Source organism: Syzygium oleosum, unplaced genomic scaffold (genome assembly GCF_021117445.2).
Source record: "Syzygium oleosum isolate NSW1041296 unplaced genomic scaffold, Sole_v2.1 Sole_v2.57, whole genome shotgun sequence".
Lineage (NCBI taxonomy): Eukaryota > Viridiplantae > Streptophyta > Magnoliopsida > Myrtales > Myrtaceae > Syzygium > Syzygium oleosum.
In genome coordinates, this window is record NW_026607541.1 from 246,463 (window position 1) to 265,760 (window position 19,298).

Genomic DNA, 19,298 nt, shown 5'->3' on the forward strand with positions numbered 1-19,298 from the left:
GACATCTTAAGAATCTCGTTTTTCATGACATGGGTCCATTTGGTTTGTTCTGAAAGCACAAAGAAAGAGCCAAATTGGACAAGAAAAGTCCAATTCGAATGCTCAAACACAAAGGGCATTTTTCTCAAAAGTGGGTATGACCACGTCCCTTTGTTTACTAAAAATTCTAGAGATCCTCCTTAATTCCATGACCGGGTCTATTGGGTTCCCCCCCAACCTTCTAGCACACACAAGCACACGGATAAAGATTTGCAAAAAAAAGAAAAGAAAAGAGAATTTGCCATTTGGATTATACTCACCAACAAAAATATTTTTTGGCCCCCCCTCTTTAATTCGTCAAATATTATTTTTTTTTGTCTCCCTCCATCATGACATCTTGCATCACATCTCCACCAGAAAGAGAGAGAACGAATTAACAGCTGTTTTCTGGCTGCCACTCCAGGAGACCTTGCAAATTCATCATTGAAGCACATACATTCTCTCCTGGAGCCAAGCCCCGGCCTAAACTGGACTCAATTCAAATTCCAATCACCATGCTCGTTGCTCAAACAATTTCATCAGATGGTCTCTTGTAGCATTCGGGGCGTTTGATTTCACGTTCAATTGGTGACTCCTTGTGTTTATCGGAATTCGACCTCCTGCTTCGTCCTAGGATCCGAAAGGAAAAGATGGTGGATGCCTCACCGGAGAGATCGTCGGGTTGTGGCCTGCTCAATGCGGTGTTCGGGAAGCGCACGTTTTGGCCGAGGAGGACAACCTCCACCGGGTCGATGACGCCCCCGATGCGCAGCATTGGAGGCAACGTGACTAAATTGCCGAGCACCCCTCATTCGAGGCAGCGGCACGGCAGGTCTGATGAGGCCACCTTCCTCGATGCCAATGGGTCAGAAGTCCCGCCTAAGCCGATGAGTATGAGGCCGTCTCCGAACCAATACGGTAATCCGAATATGTACTACCAAAAGCAAGCCCCTGGCAGGGTCGCCGACGAGACAGCAATGGTGTTGCCTTCATCCGGGGTGACCAGTCCCGCGAAGAATCCTCATAAACAAAGCTATGTCAACAAAGGTAGAAGAGTGCCCCCAGAGACGACCGGCATATCGGGCGAGCTAGAAAGCATGATCGCTGATCACCAAAAGTCCCGCGGAAGCAGCACGCTTGTCCGTGCATCGTCGAGCAATGTAATGCTCTTTGGGAACTTGGGCAATTTGAGGCAACCCGGGACGACGAATCCAAGCAATGTGAGCAATGTGCCGGACCCTTACATCCCAAAGACTGCTACGAGGAACGAGGGTCCGATGCCTAACGGAAAATACACGAACAGTGTGATGGGCAACATCGTGAAGAAACCGGCGGATAGCAATAGAAAGCCTAGCGAATCGCCAGCCCCTGCTTCTTTCTGTCGCGCTCTCTCGACGAGAATGGACCCCGAGACACTGAAGATAATGGGCAATGAGGATTACAAGAACGGTAGGTTCGCCGAAGCCTTGGCGCTGTATGATGCGGCGATCTCGATAGATCCGAACAAGGCTTCCTATAGGAGCAATAGGAGTGCCGCCCTGACTGCTTTGGGTAGACTTCTCGAGGCCGTTTTCGAGTGCAGAGAAGCCATTCGGATCGATCCTCGTTATCAAAGAGCTCATAATCGCTTGGCAACCTTGTATCTCAGGTAACTTCTGTCCCACCAAACAACGTTCCTTCGTGAATCTTCTACAATTGGCGCATACCATTTGAAGTTGAATTGCCCCGTTTCAAATTCTTTCCAATACTCAGAATATTTTCCCAAGCTATAGAACCAAAATCTCGCGACGGAACACCGCTCTGATAAATGCTCTTTCTCATCTGCATTAGATTAGGCGAAGCAGAAAAGGCGATGTACCACTACAAACACTCGGGACCCGAAGCCGACCCGGAGGACATTGCGAAGGCTAAAAGGGTTCAGTCCCACCTCAGTAAATGCACCGAAGCTCGCAAGCTGAGGGATTGGAATACTTTGATAAAGGAAAGCCGATGCGCGATATCGGCCGGCGCCGACTCGGCCCCTCAGGTCAGCCATCGAGCTTCTCCAATTTCGATCTCTGTGCATGCCCGGATTGAACAATTCCTTTATCTTTTCTTTAAGGTTGATGTCTGAACTACGGCTTGTTTATGTTTTGGAGAAGATTTTTGCATTGCAAGCGGAGGCATTGATGAAGCTAAGGAAGCACCAAGATGCGGACGAAGCACTGTCCAAGGGTCCGAATTTCGAGGTCGAGGAATGTACGAAGTTCCTGGGTCCTATTGGGAATGCTGGTTTGTTAGTTGTGCGGGCTCAGGTTGACTTGGCCGTCGGCAGGTCAGTGATCCACCTCACACATATATAAACCTTCCTTTCTCTTTGATTGTCATTTTATATCGGGAAATTTTAATTATCATCCTCGCGTTTGTGCACGCACATCAATTCGCATCCTCACTTTTGAAAATATATGTTTTGTATCTTAAGTTTTGTTACTAGATTCAAGTTTTGCCACCCGTGATTCCTTGCGAGTTTTTATTTTCTTTTCCAAATTGCCCTTGTCACTCTCGTATCCTCAATCAGTTTTAATGGAGCGATTAGTAAGGAAAATAATGGATTCAGATAATTATGAAGCGAAAGGACTTGAGGGTCCTGAGTTATGATGTTATATGGATGGTAGGGACGGAAAATGAATGAAAAAAATGTATTATGATTAGATATTCTTAGACAAACTTACAAATAAATGTAGGGTATAAGCGAGAAAGAAGACTAAATTTGTTAGATAATACATAAATCCCTACAAATCCCTCTTATTCGAATTAACCGGATGAATTCCGCATTATCCCTTCTAATCTTTTCCCTCCATATATTTCCCTTTGTCCAAATACCATTGTGCTTTTTAAGAACCCTTTCTCTTCTTTCATAATCCCTTGTTACAAATATAGTGTAAAGACTCTAAATCCCCTCCCTTTCCTCCTCCTCTTTCTTCCTCCCACCCACTTAGCTGCACTGCCCACGTCAGCTACCGGCACCTTCTTCGTCTGAGCCATCGTCTCAGATGGCTCGTCCTCACAAAGCATGCTCCACCTTCATCATGCATCGTGTTAGTAATACCAGCCTATTTACTTGATTCAACATATCTCCTAAGGTTATGCACATATATTTTTTGATAGTGCATATTCTTAATTGGTATATGTTACCTTCTATAATCCTTCCCCCTTCTCTCTCCTCCTTGGTCAGTCCACTCCATGATAGCCCAAATCGAGGTCGAGCTCGACCTCGATATGGTCAGGGAGCTTGCCTTCACGCTGAGCTTTGAATGGAGAGAGAGAGAGAGAGAGAGAGAGAGAGAGAGAGAGAGAGAGAGAGAGAGAGAGAGAGAGAGAGAGAGAGAGAGAGAGAGAGAGAGAGAGAGAGAGAGAGAGAGAGAGAGAGAGAGAGGCTGGTTTTGGGTTGGGCTATGAGACCGGTTGTTGGTGAGTTGGTGGAGGATAGGTTTTTTGGGGGTTTTCTTTTTGAAAGAGAGGCAAGCAAGTTTTTTAAGTTTTGGGGCTTTGTCTGAAGACACAAATTGCAGATTTTAGAAAAGTAAGGATGCATATTGATATGAGTGCTAAAATTGAAGTTAAAATTTGAAATTCCCTTCTTTTATTTGAAAACAAATGCACCTATTTGTACCGATTTTTCTTTTTCAGTAATTTTTCCTCACAATGCTATAGTCATCGTTGAAATATGTTACTTTTGATTAATTCCGGTACCACTTAACTTTTTCTCTTTTCAAATTACAGCTAACAGTGAACTTGTTTAGAGTGAAATTGTTGGATAATCGAAAAAAATTGGAGTTGCATTGTTAGGAATGTAAATCGAGTGCTAAGATTATGAGTTGAAATTCCGGCTGTAGATCCATAATCATACTCCTTTTGTGAGGCCAAGTCTGGGCCTAAATTGATTTTTAGGGATGGAGAGGCATGACACATAAATTTCAAAAGAGAAGTTCAAGAGGGTGAAAGAAATTTGTAGAAAACTTTAGAAAAATATTTACAAAAAAATTGGTTTTCGGAGTAGATGGAATGCAATCCTTAAAGACCACCGAGACCTTGCCGCATTCCAATGACCTAATCATTGCAATCACTAGGACATAGTGCCATATTCCTTGCCCTAAGAGAAAAATGCCCAATTTAAACATTCGAAAGCGTAATCTGTTCATCAAAGTCAGCGAGAAGAAGATAGAGATAAGTCCAAACACAATATTTGCCAAGGAAAAGCACAAGAAACATTATTAGTCTCGTAGGGGTCCATCATAAAGCATAATGCCATGAAGAAATCGGGGGGAAACAGGGGGGGCAAAGGTCTAGGCTGGTGCTCGACGCGGTTTCGATTTGGGCAAATTGGGTATCGTTAAACAGCTCAAAAGCGGAACCTTGTTAGCGAAAAAGAAAGAGCAAGAAAAGATATGATAGGGATTTGGGTCTCCATAATTTGACCTCTTACCTACCAAAAGTCCCAAATGGGCCAGCACCCAGCAATTCTTCCCGTTCCTTGCCGACCATGCACCTTCGAAGCTTTTGACCGACGAGCCTAGGCTGCACCAACTACAAGCCCCCAAAGAGTACCAATTGGCGATCGGTAACCTAGTCTATCTTCATTAGACATTGACATTACCCTACTCTATCTCGTGTGTCACTTTTCTCATCTAGATCTGGTTCACACGCTAATCTCAAAATTTTCAATATGTTATTCGAATAATAGTTTGTACTAACTATCCAAATAATTGAATCGAGTGATCACTTGTTTATCGTTTAGTTCCGTTAATGATTAGAAGTAAAAGGATATAGTCAAACACATACTTAAATAGACATCATGGAGGGCGAAATCAATAGAAGATACCAAGGAAGTGTACCAAATGTCATATTTTCTGTCACTTAGGGGTCCCTCGGTCCCAATCAACATTTTGAATGAAAACCAAATCATTTAACCAGTGTGGCTTACATGGCTATTTTGATTTGAGGCAGATTTGATGATGCCTTGGAGGCGGCTCAACGAGCAGCTCGGCTAGACTCGAGCAACAAGGAAGTGAACTATGTGATTAAGAGGGCTCGAGCCGTGGCGGGAGCCCGGTACAAAGGGAACGAGCTCTTCAAGGCTGAGAGATTCACTGAGGCTTGCGTAGCATATGGAGAAGGACTCGAGCATGACCAGCACAACTCGGTCTTGTTGTGCAACCGTGCCGCATGCAGGACCAAGCTAGGCCAGTACGATAAGGCGATCGAGGATTGCACCGCCGCACTCAATGTCCGCCCATCTTACAGCAAGGCCAGGCTAAGAAGAGCCGATTGTTTAGCCAAGGTGAGTTTTTTTGACGTGATCGAAATCATTTGATAAAATACCTCCGATTAACCTTGCAACAAAACATTCCATACACTTTACATGCTCATCAGCGAAAATGTTAAATATCTTTATTGTCATTCAAAACATTTATCAATCTTTGCCTAGTTCAAAGCCAAACAATCGTAATTTCAATATGAACAAATCCGATCTGTCCTCAGTTGATTATGATTTCGCAAAATTTAATGAGTATAACTATTTGCAAATGCAGAAGATGGGAGTTACTAGGGCATTTCTACATGACCCTAAAACTTCTCAATACTTGGCGATTTCATTGTAATTGATTAGTTCTCATGAAGTTTATGTTTGCTTTATATTTTCTTCAATCAGTTGGAGAAGTGGGAGGCTTCGATACAAGACTATGAGGTGTTGGCGAGAGAAGCGCCGGAAGACGAAGAAGTGAGCCGAGTGCTGTTGGAAGCCAAGGCACAACTTAGAAGACAATGTGGTGACATCGTGTAGGGTTTGCAAAATCTCAAATGTGGTGTGTTAGTGTTGCAGCTGTCTCTCTTGGAGGGTGTACTAACTCAAATTAGACAAAAACAAATCTCTGAAAACTAGAATGTTTAGTGATTTTTTTTGTGACGCTTTGAAATATTAGGTCAAAGAGATGCGTGTCTGCTTAAGAGCACCTTCTTCTATCTAGTTAAGTTCTCTGGTATAAGAGTGATCAATTAAAACTGACCAATCGATCGAACCGGATCCAACCTAACCTTTCGGTTAACTGATTTATCAGTTTGGTTTTGGATTGAAAATATTTGCTAATGCAAATCAAGCCTATAAACTGATAAAATTGCTTTTGTATTGACCTTTGATGTAGAAAAGCCAATAACAGAAGACCGGGGCTATTTTCACACCCTCGACCCAATCTTTTCCTTGAAAAAACCAAATTACTCTCACTCAAATGCTAAGTAAATAAATTGCTGCAAGAAATTTTCTTATGTGATCTATGTTTTTCCTCAATCTCTGGTTGGAGGAAACTTGTAACCAGTTTTGTAATTGGTGGGTTAAAACATAGACAGCGCAATACTTATATTTGCTTTAGTTTGCCAATCGTAAGTTAGTCGAGACTATAATTGTTCAAATATGGGTATCGGAATTGCAATTGACCCAGCAAGAAACATATTTCGCTGGATACAATGGCCACGAATTCGAGCTACGTCGACAAAAAAAAATTTTGGGTCGAAATAAAGTTCATTTAATATACTAAAAACACCCGAGAGGCCCAATTAAAGGGCATCAATACATAATAGATCCGACAAGACTTGGGGAGGGGGAAACAACTCAGTTCTAAGGTAGTGAGTTTCTCCTACGTTGACAAATTGTTGTGTCGAATCAGACTACCACAAAAGGACATCATACAAACCTTAACCATCTATAGATAAATTAACTCAATATAGACAAGTTAAATAAGGTTTTACCACACGAGAATTCCCCAAGACAAAATGCTCAAATAAGGTTTTCCATCGTTGCCGTCGCAATTATTACAAATTATTGAATATCATCCATCCCTTTATTTAGGAACGAATCCCAAATTTGTACAAAATCTCTCTTCATTAGAAAAATAAAATCATCAAGCTTTCAACCAACTCAGGGTTAAATGAAGAAAAATGATGATTAATCGGCTATGCTCCGAAAGAAAACATTCACACTTTCCATAGTTGTTACATTTTCTTTTTCTATGCGAATTTTTGTGTGATAAGTAACTCTAGAGTGAAAATTTTCGGAGAAATGATTTATTTATGTCCGATTTGATCCTTGATCTGATCACACAGATTCCTAATGAATTGATTCGGTCAATCCACAAGATTGGATATTCATAGAATAGGAAAGCATCTTCAAGTATATTGTTTCACATTTCTTATTTTCCTTCATGTACTATAAATACACCTATGTACATGTACAATTGGTTATTTAGAAATACAATCACAATTTTCCTCCATATATCCTTCTAATTTTCTGTCATGGTATCGGAGCAATTTTTCCTGACCTAGCTTCCGCAATTTTTTTTTTGAATTGCCTTCGGTTGTTTTCTAATTTGTTGTTGTGAAACATCCCTTGCAAAACAAAATCAGCACTCCAAGTAGAAATTCACACATCCATACACTAGTGACATCATGCCAAGATATCAAAACCCAGACCCAATCATACCTGCAATGGTTGAAACCTCTTCCAACCAAGACTCACTCCAAATCAAATTTCGGATCAAATTAATTTGGCACAAGGCGAGCATCCCTCTAATCAGCATCCGGCGATTCCAATACTTGCTCTAGCTCAATTTTCCAGCCCATCCCAGTGGCCTCCAGTCCACTGGTTTCTAGTTCAAGGCCAGTGGGCTACCGGACCAAATTAGTAGTGGACTTAACACATGCCATACGAAGCAGACACAAATTTGGGCCTCGGGACCCAGCCTAATGGTTATTCTTGGGCCCTACCTAAGTGGTGGGCCGGGTTAGACACCTTTGTGCCACACCGCTGAATTGGGTCCGATGGGTCCAGGGATGAATCCCTACCCAGTTTTCCAACCCGATTTCATGCCGTATGCCTTCCTAATCGCCGGCGGCCATGCAGAACTCAACGACCCGCTCTATACATCGCCGGCCAATGAATCGGAACGGCTACTCATCAACTTGCGGCTCGACGGACCAGATAATTATACTACATGGATTTGGGATTTCTTGTGAGCCCTAGTGACCAAGGACAAGGATGGTTTCCTTGATGAAACCGTACCCTTTTCCGGCCGATGACCAAATGTAGCGATATTAGCGCAAGTGCAACCAACTCGTTCAGACATGGATCGGGAACTATGTAGCTCCCAAGGTCGCGGCCGGACTTCCATCGACCAAGGACTCAAGAATCATGTGGGACAACATTCGCGAGATGTATGGGAAACTCAACCGTGCGAAATTTTTTCACTCACCCAAGCCTTGTCGGATTTGAAGCAAGGGAAACTCTCAGTCACCGCTTCTTTCAACCGACTGTCAGCTCTAAGCAATGAGATCGAGGCGGCCAAGGAACATCTCGAAGGACCCAAGACCATGCTCAAACAGCACAGAAAAATTAAGGAAAGGGAGAAGGTAACTCGATTTCTTCTAATCCTAAATGAAAGTTATTCACCCTTTTGCTCACTAATTCAAGCCATGGATTCCGTCCCGCCGCTTGGCTAGATTTATCAGTTGGCCATGCAAGAAGAGAACTAGCGACTGGCCATGATGGAGTATATCAAGGTGGGGGAGAGTGTAAGCTTGTCGCTTTGGTGGGCTCATCCCAACAAATCCACGGCGTTCTCGGACCGTTGCCATGAGCTCAGAGCATGCCCAGGCAGCACCGTGTGGCAAGTGTCCCTTGTTGGGATGAAGAAGATAGAGCAAACCCTAAAGGTTTGCAAGTGGACAGTCTGGATTAGAGGCACGGATCAAACGGCTCTTACTTGTCTAGTCATGCGGCCAAATCAAATAGCCCTATCAAGCCATGTCAGCACCGGCTTTCAAGCCATCCAATGGCTCACGCAGCGCCACGTCATCACAAAAGGAGGGGGGGACCAAATTTTAAACCTAAAGGTAAATACTGTGAATATTGTAAGCGCTCACTTCATACTATTGACATGTGCTGGAAATTATATGGAAAGCCAATTGACAGAGAAAAAATGGAGAAAATTTTTTCTGCTTATCAAGTTTTAGCATAAGGGATTGATAAGGCCAATTAGACAATTACTTAAGATGAATACCAGCATATTATGAAGGGTTTGAATCAATTAAGGACCACCGACAAAACTGCCAGATTTTCATGTACTTTTTACAAGATCAATAATATTTCAGTTGATATATGACATCCTTAAATTTTAACCCTATTCAGGATGTAATGAATGGTTATTTCATCAATGCACAATGAGTAGAATTAGACTCTGAATTGATTCCAGAATCATTCAAGAGTATTACAAGCTTAGAGAAAGGCAATTTAGGACTTCGATGCGCGCGACCAAAGAACACAATCATGGATTGAGAATTCAGCCATAAGGATCATTGATGGACAATCATAAGCTATTTCAAGCCGATCTAGGAATAGTTATATATCGATTCGACAATAATATATAATCGGATTGCGGGTGATTCCGCACGATTACTATATTGATTTCGAACGACCTTAAAACCAATCCCTAATGATCGTATACTTCGAAGCGGACAATTGACTTCACGATTATATGACAACCGAGGGTCATCCATGAGTTGAGAAGGTTTCAAACATGGATTGATTTGGAATCAACTACGGATTAAACGCACGAAACCCCTAAAAGTCGCCTATTGTTCTAATTATGCGAAAGACGCATTTGAGAGATTTTAACCATAAATTCTAATCCAGTTGAGGGTATCGGACTCTAGAGGATTAAAATATGACTATTGGATAATCTTAGGGGATCGTCTATTAATCGGTAAACCGCAAAACATTGGAAAAGTGAAAATTCTGGCTGGAAATTAGGGCCCATGAATTTTTTTAAAGGCCCAATGGGCCTTATGGACTGAATAGTCAGCCACAAGGGCCCAAGTTACGCGAAATTACGATTTTTCCCTTTTGGGCCCAAATTGAGTAATTTTGAGAAATTATGCAAGAAGAGCCCAAGGTAAGAAGCCACAAGGAATTAAACCAAGTTGCCAAGGCCCAATGGGCCTCATGCCTATTGTGGTTCGGCCGTAAGGGCCCAACAAGGCTCATCACGAAATAATTCAAGCCCATTTGAGCCCATTTCATAATTTAAGCCCAAGCCCATGTGAATAGTGTCTTGCATTATTGGGGGGTCAATAGTATCGTGAATAATGTCGTGAATAGTGTCAAGGGCTAAAATTACCATTTTGCTCCTAAGTCTTCTAGAATCCTTTTGGCTTGTTAATTTAATCCTAGTCATTCATTCAAGCTTGTTGAGCAAGGAATAATCTTGACCATCCATTTTTGAGTGTCAAGCAAGACACTTTCTCTCTTCTTCTCATTTCTCTCTTTTGGTCTCACTTTGCTCCCATCTCTCTCTCTCTCTCCTTTCCCCTAGTCGACCACCTCTCTCTTTTTTTCTCTTGCTTGTTTCGGCCACCCACCTCACCATACCGATGCCACCACCGCCCTTAAGCCGGCCTTGTTGCCGCCGTCTATAGCTGTGAGCCAAGTCACCGTCCGCCGTCGCCGCCATCCGTTGCTGTGCGTGGTTGTCTTGCCGCTAGTGATAGATTTTCTCTTTGGTTTAAGAGTTAGTTACTCTCTAAACCTTAATTAGGATGATAGGTTGTTCACGGATTAGGTTTAGGGCTAATTAGGGTGATTAAAGGTGGATTAGATAATGGCTTATAATGGTTTAGTTGATAGCCTATCTTGGTTAGTTGATAGCTTATCATGCTATAGGTGATAGGTTATTAATGGTTAGGATGATAGGTTATCAATGGTTAGTGATAGGTTATCACTTGTTTTGGTGATAGCTTATAATGATTTTGTAATAACTTATCTTGTTTGGGTGATAGCTTATCTTGAGTGATTGTTGTGTGTGCATGATCACCTAAAAGTTCCATTTGTGCCCGGTTATACTGGAAGACAGCGACCTAGGGTTTGGGGCAAAAGGACATTGCAAGTGCTATAAGTTGTGTACGGAGGACACTTTGGTGCCATAACTTTTTTTCGGAACACTTTGATGCCATGTCGGAGAAAAAGATATCACTTAAGTGCCAATTTGGCCGGAAATACGACATGGCATATTTTATTAATTTTTGACGCCGACGTGGCTCGCCGGAGGATGAGTCAGCGTGTACAACAGTCATCATTTTTTATTTTAAATAATTTTTTTATTTTTATTTTCCTATTCTTTCCTTTTTCCTTTCTTTTCTTTTTTTTCTTTTCTCCTCTCGCCGGCCGGTTGCCGGTGGGCGGGCCGGCCACCGGCAAAGCCTGGGAAGGGTTGGGCGAGGGCGGCCTTGCCCATGGCCGGCGAGGGGCGGCCTCGCCAGATCTAGGCGAGGGGCGAGGCCGCCCCTCGCCAGTCGCCAGCGAGGGTCGCCTCGCCCAGATCTGGTGAGGCCGCCCCTCGCCCATAGCCAGCGAGGGGCGGCCTCGCTTGTCGACGGCGAGGGTCGCCTCGCCCATGGCCGGCGAGTGGCGGCCTTGCTAGTCGTCGGTGAGGCCGCCCCTCGATCATGGCCGGCGAGGGGCGGCCTCGCCTGTCACTGGCGAGGGTCACCTCGCCCAGATCTGGCGAGGTCGCCCCTTGCCCATGGCCAGTGAAGCCGCCCCTCGCCAGTCGTTGGCAAGGGTCGCCTCGCCCAGATCTGGCGAGGCCGCCCCTCGCCCATGGCAGGCGAAGGGCGGCCTTGCCTGTCGCTGGCGAGGGTTGCCTCGCCCAGATCTGGGAGGCCGCCCCTCGCCGGCCATGGGCAAGGCCGCCCTCGCCCAGCCCTTCCCGGGCTTCACCGGTGGCCGGGCCGGCCACCGGCAACCGGCCTGCGAGGGGAAAAAAGAAAAAAAAGAAAAGAAAGGAAAAAGGAAAGAAAGGGAAAAAAAAGGAAAAAAATTATTTAAAATAAAAAAATGCTGATTGTACACGCTGACTCATCCTCCGGCGAGCCACGTCGGCGTCAAAAATTATTAAAAAATGCCACATCGGATTTCCGACCAAATTGGCACTTAAATGATCTCTTTTCCTCCGACTTGGCACCAAAGTGTTCCGAAAAAAAGTTATGGCACCAAAGTGTCCTCTGTACACAACTTATGGCACTTGTAGTGTCCTTTTGCCTAGGGTTTGGTCATGGCCGTGAGTGGTCGTGCCCAATTTGGTAACTAGAAGCCATCACGGAGGCAGGGTAAGACAAAGTCGTTCGCGAATGGAATTTGAAACGAACCTATTTATGGGATGCCGTCATTGAGGTTGGTGAGATGATGCCATGCCCAATGGAGCGGGACGATATCCGGTCATGCCGAAAGACCGCCTTCCTGTGGGATGTGCCGTGGCCCGAGGGGTCGTTTAATAATCTGGATTATCATGAGTGCGATGTGCATCGATAAGTGTGATGTGCCTGAGTATAATAATTGATTATGTCTGGGTTATTAAATTGTTGTCATGCATGGTTATGCAATAAAATATGCTGTAATATGCCTCTTGAACACGCACGTTAATGTGACTCTGTTATGTGCCCATTGTAGCGATTGTCATGTTAGGATGATAGTAAAGGGTGAGATAACCGCTTCATGTATATAGTTTAGGCAAAGCAAGGGCTTTGCTATTGATTTGCCATCGATACTAAAATTGCATGTTTAGGGCAATTCGGAGGCAACGTATTCTCCTAAACGAGGTTTAGAGGGTGTACTTACTGAGTTTATCTCACCTCTCGTTGTTAAATATTTTCAGGCTTGAAGTGACAAATAGTCATCACGTGCAGTTCGGAGACCAGGGGTGATGATGGACATTGGATGCCTCATCTTTTTTGGATGTCCTCTTGTAGAGGAGTTTAAGTTAACTCGACCATCCGATCCCTTTCGTATGAGTGGTCTTGTTAGGAAGTCGCCTTTGGATAGGCTTGTAAATTGAAATCTTCCTAGGGTTAACTATATGTTTATAAAATGGCTTTGTTATTTTGTGTCTCAAAGCGTTTTCCTTACTATCCCTTGCTATGATTGTTGATTTGGGAGATTTGAGTACGCTTCCGCATGCGTTTATATGAAAGACAAAAAAAAATAGGTCGGTAATGCGTCCTGGAACGTCGCAACTTATCGACCATAGAGCAATGTTCGCGTTTCCGTGGGACCGGGCATGACATGATACGTGGATAATTGATTTAGGTGCTACTGACCACATAATTTGCAATGGAAATTACTTTTCCAAAAAACACACAAAGCCTCATTCTTCCATGTCGGTATGCCTTCTCAATGGGAATGTCACTTATGTTACCAAGATTGGCACAGTTCATCTTAGCCCAAATATTGGTCTCAAGAATGTTCTCTATATTGCTGAATTTGAGTTTAATCTCATATCTGTTTCAAAAGTCTGTGAGGGCAATTCCTAATGCGCCATAGTTAACTCCGAAAGTTGTTTCTTTTAGAACCATTTGACCAGCAAACTGATGGGTTTGGGTAGTGTAGCACGAGGATTGTATTTTTGGATTAGCTTTCCAAGAAATTTTGATTTATCCTCATTATATTTATTTAATGTAATGTCACCAATAGCAAGAAAATCTTTGTTTCTGATCGATGTGTGGATCACAATGCTCATTTTCCTTATCCAAATTGTTCAATTTGCCCTTTCGTAAAACAATTACGAGCATCATTTTGAATCAACACACCCATGCTACTTGGGTTTTTCTAATGCAATCCAAAAGTCAAACTTTTTCCCATCTGTCAAATTTTTTCTCCTTGATTATAAATCAGTTCGATAAATCCATCCTAAGGATTTGCAAAGATAATGGATGAGAGTTTTTCACCATTTAGTGCAAATCTTTGTATTTTCCCATGGGATACTTCATGAAAGTTCTTACACTTACACTCCCCAACAAAATGAGGTTATTGAACGCAAACATCGACATCTCCTAGAAGTAGCCCGAGCACTCAAATATCAAGCCTCCATTCCTAAATTTTTTTGAGAGATTTGTGTGGTCACGGCAGCCTACTTAATCAATTACATGTCAACTTGAATTCTTGAAGGACGAACTCCTTTTGAGATGCTCTTCGGAAAACAAATGGATATTGCACTTTTAAGAGTTTTTGGCTATTTTTGTTATGTGACTAATGTGGGCCCTCGGGATAAAATGGATCCACGTTCCCTTCGATGTGTTTTCATGGAGTACCCCCTCTACAGAAAGGTTGTCGAGTTATGGAGATATCTACAGGTCATTTCTTTGTAAGTTGAGATGTTTTCCAAAAAGATACATTTCCATTCTAGGAGACAACATCTTCATCCGAATCGCCTATGTGAACATCCAATCAATGGCAGCTCTTATTCGAAGATGACCTAGTTGTGAATCCACAATATGCCTTCATTGCATCGGATAGCATCTCATCAATGCCAGCAAATCCTGAGTCCTCAAATCAAGCAATTGAGTCTTCAGTATCTCCTTGTGCAAAGCACAATTCACTTGCTCGGTCCCCACAACCACATGTTGATGAATCTTCTTTACCAGCTTCTGAGCAGATAACTATCGAGCGACCTCGACGCTCTGGACAACATGTTCGCCCTCCTACATGGACCAAATACTACACATGTCCCACATTGGACTCTCTACGTACATATTATCCCATCTCTTCATATGTCTCATTTAGTCGACTATCGCTAGAACTCATGTGTTGTATTAGTCGGATATCCGAGGAATAGGAACCTTCCTCCTATGAGGAGGCATCACGTGATCTACACTAGCAGTAGGCTATGGAAGCCGAATTACGTGCCCTCATAGAAAAACATACTTGGGATTTTGCTTCTCTGTCTTCTAATAGAAAACCAATTAGCTGCAAATGGGTTTACAAAATCAAATACAAGACCGACGGTTCCATTGAATGCCATAAAGCTCGGCTTGTTGCTAAGGGATTCATGCAACAAGAAGGTTTTGATTTTCATGAAACTTTTTGACCTGTTGCCAAGGAAGTAATTGTTCGTTCATTCCTCTCTATTGCTGCTTTTCGTGATTGGCAACTGCATCAAATGGTCTCCATAACGCTTTTCTTCATGGCGATCTGGATGAAGAAATTTACTTGAAAGTCTCATAGGGTTTACGAAGACAGGGGGAGTCTCGGGTATGTCGTCTCCGTAAATTTCTGTATTGACTTAAGCATGCGTCTCGGTAGTGGTATGCCAAATTTACCACTGCACTCACAAATGCAGGTTTTCAACACTCAAAGCATGACTGTTCCCTATTCACATGGACCAAAGGTACTTCATCAATTTATTTATTCATATATGTTGATGATATACTCATTATGGGAAGTGATGACTTAGCCGTTAGGAGATTTAAGAAATATTTGCATTCTACTTTCCACATCAAAGATTTGGGACCTCCCAAATGTTTCCTTGGCATTGAAATAGCTCGATCCGATAAGAGAATGTGCCTTAGCCAACGGAAATCCATTTTTGAAATTTTATCAGAAGTATGACTATCAGGATGCAAGCCAATTGTCATACCTATTGAACAAAATTCTAAATTAATGACGCTTGAATATGATGCGAGTTCATCATCACCTAATGAAGACCCGTTGCTTAAGGATCCATCAGGAAATCATCAACTTGTTGGGAAGTTGATCTATCTCTCCATGCCTCGGCTTGATATATGTTATGCTGTGCAAATGCTTAGCCAATTCATGCATAGTCCAAAGCAGTCACATATGAATGCAGGACTGAAGGTTGTAAAATATCTAAAGGGATGTCCAAGACTTGGAATTCTTTTATCTCGAGATTGCAACTTGAGAATGACGCCATGTTGTGATGCAAATTATGCTACTTGCCCAATGACTAGAAGATCCATCACTGGTTTCTATAGTAAGTTGGGAAGATCCTTAATTTCATGGAAACCAAAAAGCTGTCGACTGTCTCACTATATTTAGCTAATAAGAATATTGAGCTATGACAAAGATTGTTTGTGAGAAAGTTTGCATACGAGTTCTACTTTCGGACCTCTCATACCTCGGCGTACAAGTAGATGGAACCAGCAAATTGTTTTGTGACAATGATGCCGTGCTTAAACTATCGGCAAATCCGATCTTTCATGAAAGAACATAGCACATAAAAGTCGATTTCCATTTGACTCGAGATAAAAATAAAGAAGAGATAGTCACAACATGAGGAATCGGGATTGTCGAACAACCTGCAGACATTTTCATCAAACCATTGTGCTAAAGACAACATGCTAGCTTGCTAGGTATCTTCGATATGTACAAGCAGCCAGCTTGAGGGGGAGTGTTGGAGAAAGGATTTGATTTTGTCCGATTTGATCCTTGATCTGATCACATAGAATTCAGATTAATTGATTTAGCCAATCCGTGAAATTGGATATTCAGACGATAGAATAGAAAAACATCATGATGTATATTGTTTCCTATTTTTTATTTTCCTTCTTGTACCATAAATACACCTCTGTACATGTACAATTGATTATTGAAAAATACAATCACGATTTTTCCCCATATATCCTTCCAATTTTCTGTCAAAAATATCTGTTTAAAAGGAATAATCTACCTAAAAACTTGAACGTATGTTGTTGTTTTATTTTGCAATCTCAAGTGAATCTCACAAGTAGTTTGACAACTTGTTATTCATTCAGGATTTTATCGAACTTATTACAATAGTTCAAGGAACTAATTGAATCAGTTAAAAATTTAAATACGACATTTCATAAAAACGGAAAAGTCGAAGATATGATCGAGATCTAATTGAACTAATCGAAATCTAAAGAAAGGGCCACATGTGGTACCAAAATCGTGCAGACCAATAACTTTTAAGGACAAAGCAGTCCCATTGTGCATAATCCAAATGAAGGAAATTTCTTAAAGAAAAAAGAGAAAAAAGGAAACCGTAGTTGCAATTGGAGTTTAGCTAAGCTGGTGGTGAATCACACCCGACAGCAGCGAGTGCTTTAGGTCTGGGCCACATGGTAATATTCGCAATCGCACTAATGGTCAATAATGACAGAACGACAAATCTGGCTGTCAGCATCTGGATAAGGACAAGTCTAATCAGAGCGCCTATTTATATATATTTTTACTTTTAAAAACTTATAAATATATTTAAATAAATAAATAAATATATTTATAAATATATTTCACTTTTGAACATTATATTGCACTTTCAAATCTATCTTTATATTCAGTTTGCGAAATTGCCAGTTTCCTTCCAAAACCATCCTCGAATTCTAAATTCTCACGCCCACAGACAACACTTAAAATCGACAAATAACTAAACCACTCAAACCCTAATCAAGATATTAAAATGAATTCGAAGGGATGAGTAATTTGGTCTTTTCGATGTGGATGTGCATTGTATCCTAAAACTGGAGACATACAAATGTTCATTAAGTCGAAAGTGAGATACAGTTTTTTTTGTGTATTTTTCCTATTTTGCCGTGCCTGCATCAGCAAACCTCCACCTAACGAAGGTCATTATCAGGACGATATTTGTTCACGACGTAAAAAAATCTGACAAGCCTGTTTGATCAGATTTATCTAACAATATACTTCATAAAAAACAATTGTTACTCCATGGAGAAGATTTGCGAAACCTTTAAAGAGTGAAGTTTTGTTGAATAATAGTCAGGAATGCCAATCTTTGATAATTATATCACATCTAATTATTTCCCAATCAGATCAAATTAAAGATGGAAAATATCACATGGATACATTTAAATCACAATTAGATAACATCTCTTGAATCAACCCCTTCGATCTATCAATAGTCGAACATTCGCACCAAAGAGTAGATGGTCGATGAGGACGTCTCTTCTCGTGCTTAAGAGAAGATTGCTTAGTGAATAGGAGTCTATGTAGTACTTGTGCTAGATTAAATATGAGGCGTTCGAAATGGTTGGTTTCATGCGGTTTCCATTGGGCCAGATTCAGTTTTATACACACTAAATTCATTTAATAATCTTTCATAGTCAACAATATGATGAGATATAATGCAATGCTAGACCATTAAAAAGGCATGTCCTTATCATAATAAGTAAGTGGTGAAAACAAGGAAAGTTACCAAAGACCATGAGATTTACTAAATTAGACTACATTCACATTAGACGACAGATCACATCTCATTTATTTGAATTACCATGACAATGTCCACTACAAACTTACATCACAGCATCTACATCCACACGCGACTCGATCTTACCACTACCACCGACCCCATCTAGATCCGACGGACAGTGATTCCTGATCGCAGTGAGCTCGAACGGAGTCACGTCGATGGCCAGCCATTGCTCCACCGTGAACTTCTGCTGCGAGCAGGACGTGTGGACACCGGTGGTAGTTACCTCCACGTAGTTGCAGTACCACCCGTGGTGCAGGCCTGACCCATCTGAGGTCAGGTTCAGGGCGCAGATGGGGGCGCTGAGGCACGGGCCCCGGCCGCTGAAGATGTCCAAGTTGCCCCTCTCGTAGTAGTTGTGGCCCGGCTCCATCAGCCCTCCCCATGCCTCGAGGTCCTTGATCCAAAGCCCCTCACCGTGCACATCGTAGAGCCTCAGGCTGATGATGGAGTCCGTGCCGCCCTTAATTATCGACCCGGTTCGGATGTAGACCGTGTAGACACAATCATCCTGGAATCACTCATAAACAAAGTTTAATCTAATCGTATCCAGGTTACTAAGAAAGAAAAAGTTAATCTAGACAGTGCCTATTCACCCGTTGAAGGTAGAGATCCATTAGAAAAGAAGGAAAGAAAGGGAAATCGTTGATGACTGAGGATGAATAGAGAGAGGCACATGATAAAAAAAAAGCAGACAAAAGACGAGAAAAGTTATCTTACAGATTGAGCGGTGATGGCGAGCAGGAGGAGGAAGAAGATAGACCAAGTGTTGATGGAGGCCATGACGTGTTGGCGTGGGTCTCTCAAATGGGAAGAGGTGGGTGAAGCTTCGTTGGCAGCTTGGCCTTTATAGGGACAATGGGGGACGCATGCCCAAATTTGGTCGATTTGGGTATATTCCATGTATATCGACGATGGCGTGGCCCGTAGATGTACCCCTTTTTTTTTTTTTTTTGTTTTGAAGTAGGGCCAAGTTAATTTGTGTTTGGAGCACTCATTAAATAAATTTAGTGTAGAATAATCCGATTTCTAGGGCATTGATTGTCTTACGGCTAGTGCTATCACCTAGAGGGGGTGAATAGGTGAATTTATAAAATTGTATGATTTAAATGTGCGGAATGAATATAGTCGAGGTCAACAACTCGTATGTTCAATATCAAATGGATGCGAATTACAAAC

The 19,298-nt window shown here is 42.2% G+C and overlaps 2 protein-coding genes across 2 annotated transcripts; one reads left to right on the forward strand and one right to left on the reverse strand.

Annotated features, from left to right (window-relative positions):
* Nucleotides 1-333: 333 nt before the first annotated feature.
* LOC115687288 (inactive TPR repeat-containing thioredoxin TTL3-like) lies at nucleotides 334-6,007 on the forward strand. The gene is made up of 5 exons (XM_030612794.2): nucleotides 334-1,666; nucleotides 1,849-2,044; nucleotides 2,160-2,332; nucleotides 5,005-5,338; nucleotides 5,708-6,007. The coding sequence occupies exons 1-5, from the start codon at nucleotides 669-671 to the stop codon at nucleotides 5,837-5,839; spliced, it is 1,833 nt and encodes a 610-aa protein (XP_030468654.1). The 5' UTR covers nucleotides 334-668; the 3' UTR covers nucleotides 5,840-6,007.
* Nucleotides 6,008-18,079: 12,072 nt separating this feature from the next.
* LOC130136984 (PLAT domain-containing protein 3-like) lies at nucleotides 18,080-18,984 on the reverse strand. The gene is made up of 2 exons (XM_056307648.1): nucleotides 18,840-18,984; nucleotides 18,080-18,630 (listed from the first exon to the last, which is right to left on the reverse strand). The coding sequence occupies exons 1-2, from the start codon at nucleotides 18,900-18,902 to the stop codon at nucleotides 18,163-18,165; spliced, it is 531 nt and encodes a 176-aa protein (XP_056163623.1). The 5' UTR covers nucleotides 18,903-18,984; the 3' UTR covers nucleotides 18,080-18,162.
* Nucleotides 18,985-19,298: the final 314 nt, after the last annotated feature.